This window comes from Brassica oleracea, chromosome C3 (assembly GCF_000695525.1).
Source record: "Brassica oleracea var. oleracea cultivar TO1000 chromosome C3, BOL, whole genome shotgun sequence".
Classification (NCBI taxonomy): Eukaryota; Viridiplantae; Streptophyta; class Magnoliopsida; order Brassicales; family Brassicaceae; genus Brassica; species Brassica oleracea.
In genome coordinates this window covers 2,999,985-3,013,665 of record NC_027750.1, presented here as the reverse complement: position 1 = coordinate 3,013,665, position 13,681 = coordinate 2,999,985, and the positions used below count along the sequence as shown (strand labels likewise).

General features: G+C 29.7%; 1 protein-coding gene across 1 annotated transcript; it reads right to left on the bottom strand.

The window, feature by feature from the left end:
* Positions 1–8,524: 8,524 nt before the first annotated feature.
* Positions 8,525–9,800, bottom strand: LOC106331729 (NAC domain-containing protein 83-like). Its single transcript, XM_013770133.1, has 3 exons — positions 9,532–9,800; positions 9,018–9,265; positions 8,525–8,916 (listed from the first exon to the last, which is right to left on the bottom strand). The coding sequence occupies exons 1-3, from the start codon at positions 9,710–9,712 to the stop codon at positions 8,599–8,601; spliced, it is 747 nt and encodes a 248-aa protein (XP_013625587.1). The 5' UTR covers positions 9,713–9,800; the 3' UTR covers positions 8,525–8,598.
* Positions 9,801–13,681: the final 3,881 nt, after the last annotated feature.

The window sequence follows — 13,681 nt, the reverse complement described above, 5'->3', positions numbered from 1 at the left end:
TCAATGAGGAGACGGATAACGACTCGAGTTGTTTCTTTGGTGAGGTCAGAGCCCTGGACATAACGGATTTGTCCAACCACATCTGCGAGTTTAAATATCAATTATGATATCAAAACATAATATAAACCCAGATGGAATATGATAATATACTTGGGAGTTCTAGGTTTGTGTTCGCAATCACTTGGAAATTGTCGAACAGTTTAATTATGACTGGAGATTGATCTTAGGAGCATCCATGATGACTTCATCAATAATACTTGGTGAGATGAAACGAATGAGGAATGGATGATCAGTTATCTTGTACATGCTTGAGCACCTATCAACCTCAAAACGATCGACTTACACAATGGAACCGGCTTTCAAAGATGTCATGTAATGATTAGCACGTCCGGCGGGAATAAACCCATGAATCACAGAATCTGCAAATAATATTATTCAACAAAGAATCAGAAAATCAATTAAAAACAATCTACATTATTTTTCTTCCCTAGGCCCGGTACACAGAGAAAGCCGAAGAAGCAAGGGTTTTCGACTTTCATAAATATATATTAGTTTCGGCCATCAATGTACAAAGTATCTTTTAGTTTAGTAGTATAAATGTTGGTGTTTATATCTCAATAACTCAGGTTCGAGCCATGGACTTGACACTTTTTAACATTTTTTAAAAGTGAGATCCACAAAATACCGACGTGGCGCGCTGAGGGGAGAGCAAAAACTCAATCATTATAATATAGATTTTATTTTTTTGATAGTATATATTTGTTGTTATTTATTTGCGTTTGCGATTGTCTTTTGCATAGAGAAATTCCTTAGGATAATCTTTTTAGTTTATTTTCATAAAAATAAACTTTAATAAAGAAAATGACCAAAATAAGTTTTATTAACGAGTAAAAAAAAATGACCAAAATAAGTTTTATTAAATGGTAAAAATAGTTAACTAATCTAGAATTAGGGTTTAGAGTTAAGGAGTGGAGTTTTGGGGATAGAGTTTTAAATTTAAAAAAATAAAAAATAAATATTAAAAATTTCAAAATAAAAAAAAACTATTTTGATAAAAAAAAAATTAGGGTTATTTTGTGACAAAAACTTAAAAATAGATTTTCGAGAGAATTGTCGTTTTGCATATGTATATTTGCATAAAGAAAAACTTTAGCTGCTAAATCATCTGCATTAGCATTTAATTTCAACGTTTTGTATTTGTATTTTTTGTTTGCGTGCAGCTTTGGTTTGTTATTATGCACATTTGCTATTACCAATTTGGTTATTAACTGCTAGAGTAGGTATGTTTTCCTTTTTAGTGCTATAAGTTAACATTAAAGGCAAAGGTTACGGTTAAGTAAATCTAAGCGGAAATATACATACATATATATTGAATTTGGTTGGTGGAAGTGACACATAACTATGCAATACGAGTGAAAAGGGCGTGTGTGCAATGATGATTTGTGAAAGCGTGTGGATCTCCCACGCCTCCTAAGCCGCAGCCCACTTGGAATTTTATGCAAATTTGAATTTCACAAAAACAAGTCACCATTATACGACTCTTTCCAGATTCTACCTTCTCTTGCTTCTTTTATTTTCTTAATTTTTATTTTCATGAATATACACATGTATTTGTGTGGGTTTTACTTTCTAATAATCTAATTAAACCGCTAAAAAGGTAAATTTGAGATGCACTTTGATTCTTCTTGCTAAGCTGAATAACTTATGTTTTGATCTTCTTCTCTTTTTTTTTTTTTATCAAAATGTTATGATCTTCTACTTCTTAAGTCTGTAACCAGAACGGGGTTGTGTTTCAAACAGGGAAACTTGCGTCTCGAAGAACTAAAATGGAGTTCGGATATTATATGGGTAAGATATCCGCACATAAACATATATATATATATATATATACATGTCACTACCACGATCGTCATTGTGACTGCGAACTACGGGGGATGAAAGTCGGCTCTCATTATCGGACTACTATTGTATTTGTATATCACTCTTAGGGTGCAACTGGAATGCATTTTTTGGAATAAAAACTTTCTGAATACTTAATTCCTTCTCATTTCATAAAATATTCACCAATTGCAATGAAAAGAAGGAATGACTATTCCATCTCATTTCATATTATTTCTTTTCATTCCAAAAAAAATATCAACATTCTTTTGAAAAACCATTCCACATCAAAATAGTTTTGGAACAAATGGAATATTAATTCCATTCCATTCAATTCCACTAATTATCATTCATGTAATTCCACTTATTCTTTTTATTAACATCCAGTTACAGCCTTACTGTATTTGTGTTAAAAAAGGAACGACTAAAAATATCACATATATAATATATATCAGATATCAAAATTAATACCATATTGGAATTTTTTTTTTCATGAAAATATAGGTTGGATAACTACAAACTTAATTATAGTGGAATTGAATGGTTATATAAGTTTGGAAACTAGACAACCACTAACCAGTTAACTAAAAAGATTATGTCCTTCAAGAAAGAGATATCACTTTTTCCATATGGTAGAATTTCTTTTTATTTTGTCCAAATAAAATCATTAAAATTTCATAGCCATTCAATGGAATTTTTCATAGAAAAATAATGTTATGTTAGCTATAGAAATAATTGTTTTGCTAACAGAATTATTAATACAACGTTCTTTTTTCTCTATATATATGTTGTTCTAATATAATAAAAATAGAACTCTAGCGAAATAATATAATTATTTTTTGACAGATTTTACCGTTACTGTTTATACCCTATGATTTTGATATAACAACAAGTTAGAATATATATATATATATATATATATATTTCATATCACTTAGAGTATATATATACGTTACGCCACACATGTTTATTCTCTTATTATTATTTTATTTTCTTATGAAACTTATTCTCTTTTTAATTTACAATGTTTAATTGTTGAATCGTATTTGTTATGAAAGAGTATTATATTGCAAAATTCGGTGTAAAATGCGGGCCAAATCCAATATATATTATCACTACGCATAATCCGAGTCAAAGAAGTAACTTGTGGGGAAAACCGAACAAAAATATTTGAACAAATCCACTATCAACTATCGAATAGCAATAATGGCGTACGACCTATATTTTCTCTATGGGTCGGGAAAAATATTCTCTACGTTTCCTTGTGGCATACGGTACATGAAAACCATCCTTAAAATATCATAACATTATAAAAAAGTTACTGATAAATATGACTCAATCAGGGGAGGACCGAGGCTTTATGATACGCCCTACTATTTTCTGGTTTTTCATATATAGTTTTAAGTAAATTTGATCATATGTTCTTAGTTTTAGTCAACAGAAGGGTAAAGTGCCTCCGGTTGTGTACTTTTTTGGGAATTTTTTGTATTGTGCCCCCAACCAGAAAGATTTCAGCATCCGCCCCTGGACTCAATCGATAGTCAGTAAGATGATTAAGATTGCTTGCAAGTACAAGAACTCGCAACTATATGCTTACCACCACTAATATCGAATATGCGAGTCGTGTGAATTAGCAAATTTAAGATATTATTGGGGTAACCTGGCCATGTTTGTTTACTTGAAAACCTAGTTATTGGGGTAATTTAATATATTTTCTTAAAGATTTATGTCTTAAAAACAATATCGGTTTATATGAAATAAAAATAGTGGAGATGAATGTAAGACTTAATAAATGTATCTTTCCTTTAACTTGGTTGTTTCATTAATTCGAATATATAATTGCGTAGTTGAAAAAAAAAATTGCGCAGTTTTCTTTGGTAGGTTTTGTGTCTCACTAGCTAGGTCGGACACTTACCAGACCGTTACCTAACTTTCCAATTCAGTTACGTAAGGCATAGTAATTGGATGGAGACAACATTAACATATGCTGTCGAACACACAACTCAGTAACTCACATAGAATGTTTTTTTTTTCAGTTTGGAGTAGGTTTGAAGATTGGAATGGAATCTTAGATAGATAGAGAGAGATTTGATACTCTTCGAATATATTATCCTCGCGGAATCTTGTTCTTATTTTTGATTCTTTGAAGCTCTTACTTATGCGTGTTTCTTCCTTTTGCTCATAAATTTAGTTATAACTTTCTATCTACTTTTTTTGTTTGAATCTATTCCTGCGTAAACTTTCCTTGTAGTCCTTCCATGTTAGAATCCTATGACGACAGGGATTGTTTCTCCTTTTTGTTAAGAAAATAATCATCAAAAATATATATAATCTTTTTCTTTTTGAACTTAAAATATATATAATCTTGAGTTTCTATCTTTTTTATATATGTCCTAGTAATACAATTTCAAGAAGATTGAATAGTCGATGTTAACAAAAAAGTACTAAACTTTCTCTCGTTTACAACAAATCACTCTATACTGGTTTTTCCAAAACAGTTTTTTTTTAAAACAAATATGTTATTAAATAGTACAAGATGTAACAAAAAGATTAATATAATATATCTTTTAATATATTTTTATTTTGAATTAAATATATAATTGAATAGAAATAAATTATTTAAAACATAATTTAATATGAAAGTGAAGTAGGATTCAATATGCTCAAATTTTTTTTTTTTTTTTTGGTCAAACGCTCAAATTTTTTTTAAACACACAAAACAATGCACCAAGTTTTTTGGCACACGGTTTGTTGAATTGTGGAGCCAAATGTCACGCTGATCGATATACGTACGTTGAGTTATGGAGCCAAAAACAATAAGGTTATTTAGTAAATAAAGTATGTATCACAATTATTCATAGCCCTACTTGCCTCATCACTGAATTAAAGTTTTACATTAGTAGTTACAGAAATTTTGACTAATATATTAAACAAAAATTTCAATTCATTTTTAATTTTAAATGCAAAATTTATAATAAATTTAAATTTAACATGGTATCATAGCTTTCCGATGTTGGATCACTCCATTAATATTATTTCTATAATTAACGTGATATAAAGTGTTAATAAAAAATAAAAATTTCACGTTGGTAGTTAAAAAAATAATTAACTAATCTAAAAAATAGTGTAATGCACTTATGGCCAATTAATTTTAAATTTGAAACTTATAATAATCCTGAACTTAATAGACCTTACATTAAATGAACTACTTGTACACAGTAAAATATATAACAATAGTAATTCATGCTTTGCGCGGGATAAAATATCTATATTAATGTTGAAATTATATATTATGATTATGTATAACATAAGATATACTTTAAACGATAGTTAGATAGAACTAAAGGTATGATTATCATCAGGGGTGAAGCCAGAGATTTTTATAATGAGTTTACTAATATTAAATTTTAATATAAGATGATTGCAAATTTGAGAAGAAGCTTTGGAAAATATATTTTTTATATTTCGTCTATCACGTTGTAGTAGTTATGGACTTAGGGGTTTAACACATAAAATCGGAAAAAAGTGGATCAATAACATATTATAAGCAAAACAATAACTATGTGAAATAAAAAAAGCATAGCTCATTTAAATTCCGAAAACATAGTTGCATAATAAAAGAAATTGAAAGTTATTTGACCTCTAAATTGTAAATGTTGTTCCAGATGCGACCAGCACGTGAGACTTGCTGGTGGTTCGTTCCTGTAAGTTTCTTCTCATCTTCAAGTCGTCTAATGCAGAACTCTCATGGCGGCGAAGGTGGTGACACTCACATGCTTATATTGCTTGCTCGAAAAGACTAATACACTAAGCCGAGATGATTTACACTGATTCGGTCTCTTCGAAACAGAGATCACCTCATCGAGCAGTAACAAAACCGAATACGACACATTTATCTAGAAATAGATTTTCAACGTCCTCTTTCAGCAATGAGTGGCGGTTCTCAAGAACGTGAGTGCTCTGCTAAATGCATGAAAGCAGGTATGGAGAAAATGTTTTTTTCATTAACACTTGGCATCGTACTAAAGTTTCATCGCTTTATCGTCTCTACGGATCTGTCGAATTAATAGCGATATATCAGATGGGTTAGCGTTTTTAACAGAAACGTATAGAGAAATAAGGAATATTAATTGATGCTATGATTATGTTGAAAGAATTGATAAATCAACTAATCGAACTTGAAGCTGAAGATTTATCACGTAAAAGTGTTCGTTGAGAAAAGTATAGATGGTATGAAGTTTTTTTAAAGGAATGTTGGTGTGAACGCATTGAATCCACACTTTTGGTGAGAAACGTTCTCTGCGTGACACCTAAACGTTTTCTTAAATAAAAGCTTCTCGTGAAGCCATGTCACCACACCACATTTCTTGCCAATAAATTTTTAAAGTAAATTTTAAAAATGCTTTTCCTTTAATATATATAAAGAATTCCGGAATGGTTAAATCTTAATGTTACAGAAGATTAAATCTAAGTTAAAGAATTTCAATAAGTGGGGACCTTATTTGAAATCAAATCACATCATTGTAAACAACGAATGTTTTTTTCTTCTTCTTAGGATCTCAATTTGGAATGAGTAAAAATCTACGATTGTGTCGTTTCCACCGAATAATTATGACCTTTTTGACATTAAAGTGATAAATACTCATGACACTCTAATTACGGTTTCGACACTTTTGACAAAAAGCTCTCTTTGACAAGCCTCTCCATGCCATTGTTACCCTTTTTAGTTGTAATCCTCCATGCATATATGTAATCATATACACTCAGTGACTCCACTGCATAAATACACCGAATGCCGTCAATCAATAAAAATACACCTAAGACCATCTCTAACCCACCCCTATTTCTATCTCTATATTTTTCCCTAAAATAGAGAAATTCTATTATAGAGGTAAAAATGTTTCAATATATGCCTTTATAATAGAGTTTCTCTATTTATAGGAGAAAATATATAGATATGATATTTTCACCTCTAAATATAGAGGCAAAAAATAACTTTCCTCTATATTTTTCTCTAAAATAGAGGAACTCTATTATAAAGACATACATTGGAGCATTTTAACATCTATAATAGATATCTCTATTTTAGGGGAAAATATAGAGGTATACATCGGAGATGCTCTAAACAAATATCAATAGTTTCACGGTCACGTGCAGAGAGTAAATAATTTTTTTTTTTTTTTGACAAAAGAGAGTAAATAAATTTCAACCGTAATAATTTCCACTTTCCTAATACTAACGCTAATACCTTTTCATTAATAATAACGAGATTAGGTTAAGATCCGCGCCTTGCGCGGAATCAATATTATATATATAAATTATTTTATGTATTAAATATTTTTACATATTATGAAATAATTAATATATATTAAATAATTAAAGTTCAGTAACTATTAAATATATAATTAAATTGGTGCGAACATATAAATCAATTTTATTAATCCAAAATATTTCTTTTTATATTTGATAGGATATGTAATTAAATTTAAATGATACTAACATAGATAATATATTTTAGTATATTTTTAATATTAATATCTATTAAATGATGATTTCTACTCATATAATTTTTTTGATCATTTATATCTTTTGTAAAAAAAATTAAAATACTGATAACAAAATTTTCATTGTGGGATTAATAGTTTTAGTAATTTATAATTTTTTAAAAAATAAGTTGTCAATGATCGTTCAAAACTTTTATCAAAAAAATTGTTCAAAGTAAATTTTGAAACTAAAATATTATATTTTATATGGTTTATAGTTTAATTTAAAATGATATATATATATATATATATATATTAATCTTAATAATTAATTAAATTAGACTTTTTACTTATATAATTTTTGTAATCATTTGTATTTTGTCATAACAAAATTTTTAAATCATGGATCATAAAATTTGAATGTGAGACTCTTAACAGTTTTAGTAATTTATAGCCGTTTGTAAAAATTCAAAATATAACATATACATAAAAAATCTAAATTTTTATTATATGGTTATTGTGGTTGTTTAATTTATTTAATGATTTAAAATTAAACAAATATGATAGAAGATACACTTTTTTTTATCAAATATTTATTATTCAAAATCATTAATTGTCATATATACTTTAGTCACATTAGGCAATTCCGTAAATTTTATTTAAGGAAATTATAAAATACATTAATGATGAATTTATTGTTAGTTTAATAAAACCTTATTATATAATTAGATGGACCAACATATTTCTCTAATGATTCTAAGAATCATCTTATTGATGACATGTGGCTACAAAAAGAAGTTGTAATGCTTCTCAAATAATATATAGGGGATTGCTATAGTTTTACTTGAATTACTTTTCGGCATGAGATTGTCATTCATGGAGCAAAAAATGTAAAAACAAACCAACGTGTAAAATAAGCTATCGCGTCTTCTTCTTTTTCCTTATTTCCAAAATGAAAATATATTTTCAGTTTGTGGTAGAATCTCCAAGTAAAGTGCATACGTGCAATGACTTGCAAACATATATTTATTGCAATAAGTGGACCGCGCTGGGAGAAGAATTGAAATGTTAGTTGGGAATGAAGTTAATGCATTGTTCTTGAATAAGGTGGTTAGTTACTTTGATAAAATTCAACTAGTTCAAGAAACAGATTCGTTTTCAAGTAACATGGAAAATACCAAAGGAGAGTCGTATTAATATAAAATTATTATATAAGATAGTCAACATTAAAACTAAATTAAAGATTTCTTCTTAAACTATTGCAACTACTGGTCTCTTCATCAGAAGAGAAGATCTCCGTCGTGACTCCACTCGAAGCGTGACCGGAAGAAGGAGAGCTCGGCAAAAGGTTCAAATCCGTAGTCCTTTCTTTTCTCATGAAGTCGAAGAAGATTGGTTTGGTTTTATCTTCGGTTTGGTTTGTTGTAATTATTTCAAGTTGGTCATTATTATATCTAAGATTCCGGCTATCTCCCTCGTCTTCGTTCTTGTCACCGGCTCTCTTCTTAAGGAAGATACGACAAAGAACCCAGTTCTGAGTGGGGCCTATAGAACTCTGCAGAGAAAAGGGAATTATAACTTATAAGTTTGGTGAAACGACATGGTGTGGAGATAACCGGAGAATAAACCGGGAAATTGAAAGAAAGAAATTTGTACCGGAGGAGAGGAAGAGAGCCGATATTCGTGCATGATCCAATCGGTTCTTGAGCCATGAGGTGGCTTGCCTCTGTAGAAGACAAGAGTTTTCTTTAAACCAACGATTTGGTTTCCTCTAGAGGTCACAACCCGTTTATCAATACCAGTAGCTTTCCAATAACCGGACTCAGCTGCCCTATTGGACCGGTTCCCATTTGGGTACTTGGCTTCCCTTGTGCTGAAGAAGTACCTCTCCTTTTCTAAGTTGCCTGCATATAGAAAAAATAGAAAGAGGGTTTCATAAGTCTTAAGCTTTGAGTTGAGATTTGAAAAGCTGTAAATATACTTATGTTAATCTTAATCAAATATTTTGATAATTTGAAGACCATTAAACATATGTATAATAGGTCTTTACAAATTTAGAGGCTGTGAATGTTTTATCCGGTTGTGCTCGTAACCGGTCTTGCATAAGTTTAAGGTCGCTGGTTCGAGAAATAAGTGGAAACTAATTAATGAGTTATAGCAGAAAACCAACCAGGTAAGTCCCAAGGATCAGCTCTGCAAACATCGACATCAGGGATGATGGAAGCTGGTAATGGAGAAGAAAAGACTTTTCTCTTGAGATACTGAACTACAAGCTCCTCATCAGTAGGATGAAACCTGAAACCAGGTGGCAGTCTCAAAACACCATTCTTAGCGAGATTAGTCTTATCCATGGATACAAACAGAGGAGAGAGACAGGAAAAAGAAGAGAGAGTGCGGTGTAGGTAGAGGGAAACAAGGATGGTGTGTTTTTATAAGGTAGAAGACGATACGAACAACTCCTTTTCTTTATTATTATTTCTGGCGTAAACCATACTCAACCTGCTTCCTCCTTTTGACGGCATTTTCATAAAATCTATATTTTCTTTTTAATATTCATTACTATATTTTTCTTGTCTCTCAATTATTATTATTTCTAGTCGGTATCTACCTCCTCACCTTTTTGTATCTTTTCATCTGTAAAGTGAAAACTCTTCAAACATATTTTTTTACTAGAAATCATTGTATATGCAAATTGAAAAGGACTACTTTATTAAAACAACAACTCCATTTTTAATTCGTTTTAAGAAATTATAGCGTAATCATCCACTCAAACAAAGTAACGGGGGGACGTGATAATTTTTTACGTCAGACATCAACCAACCTAATTAAGTCGCCCATTAATTCTCTAATTTGCTTGTTAGGTTAGGTTTGAACGACGTATTCTTTTTGGTGTTGTACTATCCAAGGCCACAGCGGCGAGGGTAATGAAGGCCCCTATGAAATTAATCTATATTTTATATTTTGTTTAAATTTGTTTAAATTTGGTGAAATATCAAGATCAAATTAATTTGTGTTCAATATTTTAAATGCACCCATTATCTTCTTGTTTTTCCCATCTATGGTTGTATACTAGTATAAGTTTATTTATCAAACTTGTTTTTTTGCGTAAAATGTATCAAACTTGTTTTTCACGACCCCCTATAGCAATTGTTTATATCTCCGCCACTGCAAGGGCACCATCCTCATTGCGTGCTTTCGGCTTGAGAGAGTCCGAGAAGGTTTTAAATTGCGAAGGCGGGTCCGTTCTGGCCAGTCGATAATGAGGTCAGCTTATGTCACGCTGACAACCAGAGATTGCCCTCTGGGTTTCACGTATACATAGCCCTTTTGAGATTCTAAATTATAACAGATTCCACTAATATTTTACGATGAAAGTACTTTGGGCAAAGGCTTCTGGAACTACGATAATGTTTTATACAATGTTCAACACGTTACATACAAGTCCAACAATATTCATCCAAATATTTTAGTTACAATCATATATTATATAACAGACTCTATAACATGTCATATCTGATGATAAAAATGCCATATATATCCTAGAAAATTCATAATTTTCGCTGGCATGCTTTCTCTAGATAACAATGTAACGTAAATCACAGTATATTTTTAGATATTCGTCATCATCCTAATTCACGAACATGCATAGACTATTTGTTTCCGATGTTCCCTTTGCAGAATGAAGATAAGCTGATGCGTTCTTACTTAGGCTGATTTGGTATATCTTAAAAAACCTGTAATAATGGACGACATACATATATACATATATATATGTATATCAAATTTATATGGATATCTTAACGCAATCCATTGTCACTAATATATGTGTTTTTATCGTGTTGTGGAGATTGGAATTTGTGGTTAATGTTCTTCGCTAAGGCAATTATTTCTCCTTTTCGTCCATCGAAATATATAATATACGTTTTTCTATATAATTATCATGTATATAAAATATAAATGATTATGGATTACTTTGATATATTTAGTTAGTCCATTTTTACGAAGTGGTTGCTCTTATTTATCAGTATATTGAAATATATGATCTATCCTGTCTAGTCTTAAAAAAAGTTTTACATAATTGAATACTAGCAAAGCATATATACCGCTTGGCCAAATGATAGACATCAATCTTATTATTTAATATTGACAACTCAGACCACCACCGAAAGAAGAAATTACGGAACTCCTGGTATTTGATAACCATATGAAATACCCCAGACAAGTCAATGGTTTCTTACAAATTGAAAGAACAAAATATACACGTATGCATATAAATTGGAACACCAATTTGATAAATTATTGGTGTATGGACCCTGCGCTGCATACATACAGACGTGAGACAACAATATCCATGTATAATATATATGTAGAAAGTACGTTAGATAGAAATCAAGGACCGGCAACAAAATAACTATTACAAATGCGGTTTATAATTAAAACTAATTCATATTAATATAGATAAATAAAATAAAATCAATGTCAAGGGGTCCGTGAAGCTGACAGTGTGCTGTAAGTTCCTCCAATCCCGTTGTCAACCTTCCTGTTTGCTAGATCACATGACATTGTTCTTTATAATTAAATAAGATAAATGATCGATTTCGTCCAAATATACGTTATCTTTAAAATAACAAAGGCGTGACGTTATTGTCGGTATAATAATATTCACTATTGCCACTACAAGTTACCTCTTTATTGAGACCAAGGCCTAACACAAAACATGGTTATTAAAGATACCATCGTCGCTGTTATATTAAAACTTAAAACGATAACTTCCACTCTTTTAGTTTTACTTGAATAGAATAACATATATAGCTTTGTACCACCAGTCGTTTTCGACGATCTAATATAAATATGAGACAGGATAATAAGGTATTTATATGTACATAGCATTTTCTACCTGTTTTATATGTTGTTGTTTTTTTAATATATATTTTCATGTGCTGTTCTTGGTTTCATTCAACAGTTGATTCTCGTATTAGACCATGTACTATGGCTATACGAATTCAACACCCTAATTTACAATTTTCACAATTCACATCATCTTCTTTTTCTTCCACCTATTAATTCAATACTTATACAAATTTTATTTCTGCAATGGTTTTATGTAAAACAATTCAACACCCTAATTTATGTTCTTATTTATATTTCTTATTTATATAACTTAATAGCCACATATTAATTCAAAAATTGATTGTAATTAAAGTAAATAATTAAAAATGACATAGTTTAAATATATTTTATTTTATTTTTATTTATATTCTTTACTATTTTCAGAAAATGATATTAAAATAATATTTTTATAGCAAATATACAATGACATAACTAAATTCAGAAAATTAATATTAATAAAAATATAAATTATAAGAAAAATTGATATTTTTATTCTATATCCAAATGAAATAAAACCAGTCTCTATTAATAGATCATTAAAAATGTTAAATTCTGGTATAGTTTTTATTTTCTAAGAATATGTTTTACGATAAAATAATTATTTAAATTATTGGGTGAAAACAAAAAGAACAAAAACTAGATAACCAATAATAATAAAAAAATGTGTAAGCGTGTAGTCCAATTTATTTGCTTTTAACTAGTTGAAAGGATTCAATACTTGTGAATCTACATATGATTTTTTTCAATTCAACACTTACCTTACATTGGTTTAAGCTGTTAATTTATCCATCAGACCCATTGTTGATAATCTTATAGTTTTGATCTCTAAATTCGAAACGATAGTATATATCAAATAAATCGGTATTGGTTAGCAATTTATATTATTGCTTTTTTGAACTTCATTTATACTATAGTTATAATGGATATAAACTCAATTCTAGAATGGTTTATTATTTTCGAATGAAGTTAAACAAAAATGGCAAAACAGATCTCAACGTCTCAAGTATCTACCATTTAGAAAGGCTTATCAATAATTAAATAAATTCACATATATGTTTTTTGTTCGCTGTAAATAACATGCAGTATAGATTTAAACATGAGTGATGACCGGTACTATGATAAATATGATTCCAAAACGACAGCCAAACACATCAGACTGAAGTATTGGAGACACAAAATGCAATGCAACCAAACCACTTATCATCTCTCCCTCTCTCCTGATTTTCCCAAATCTTCTTTGTCTCAAATTTTCTAATCACATTCAATGAATGGTCCCTTTCAAAATTGACAAAATGCCCAATAATAAATCTATTTTATTCGCAAATTTGTTTCAATTTATTCAAAATGATTGCTTTCAAACGTTTTATAAAATATTTTTTTTAGTATTGCTTGTCCTCCTATATTTTTACTTTTATATATGTTATTGAAAA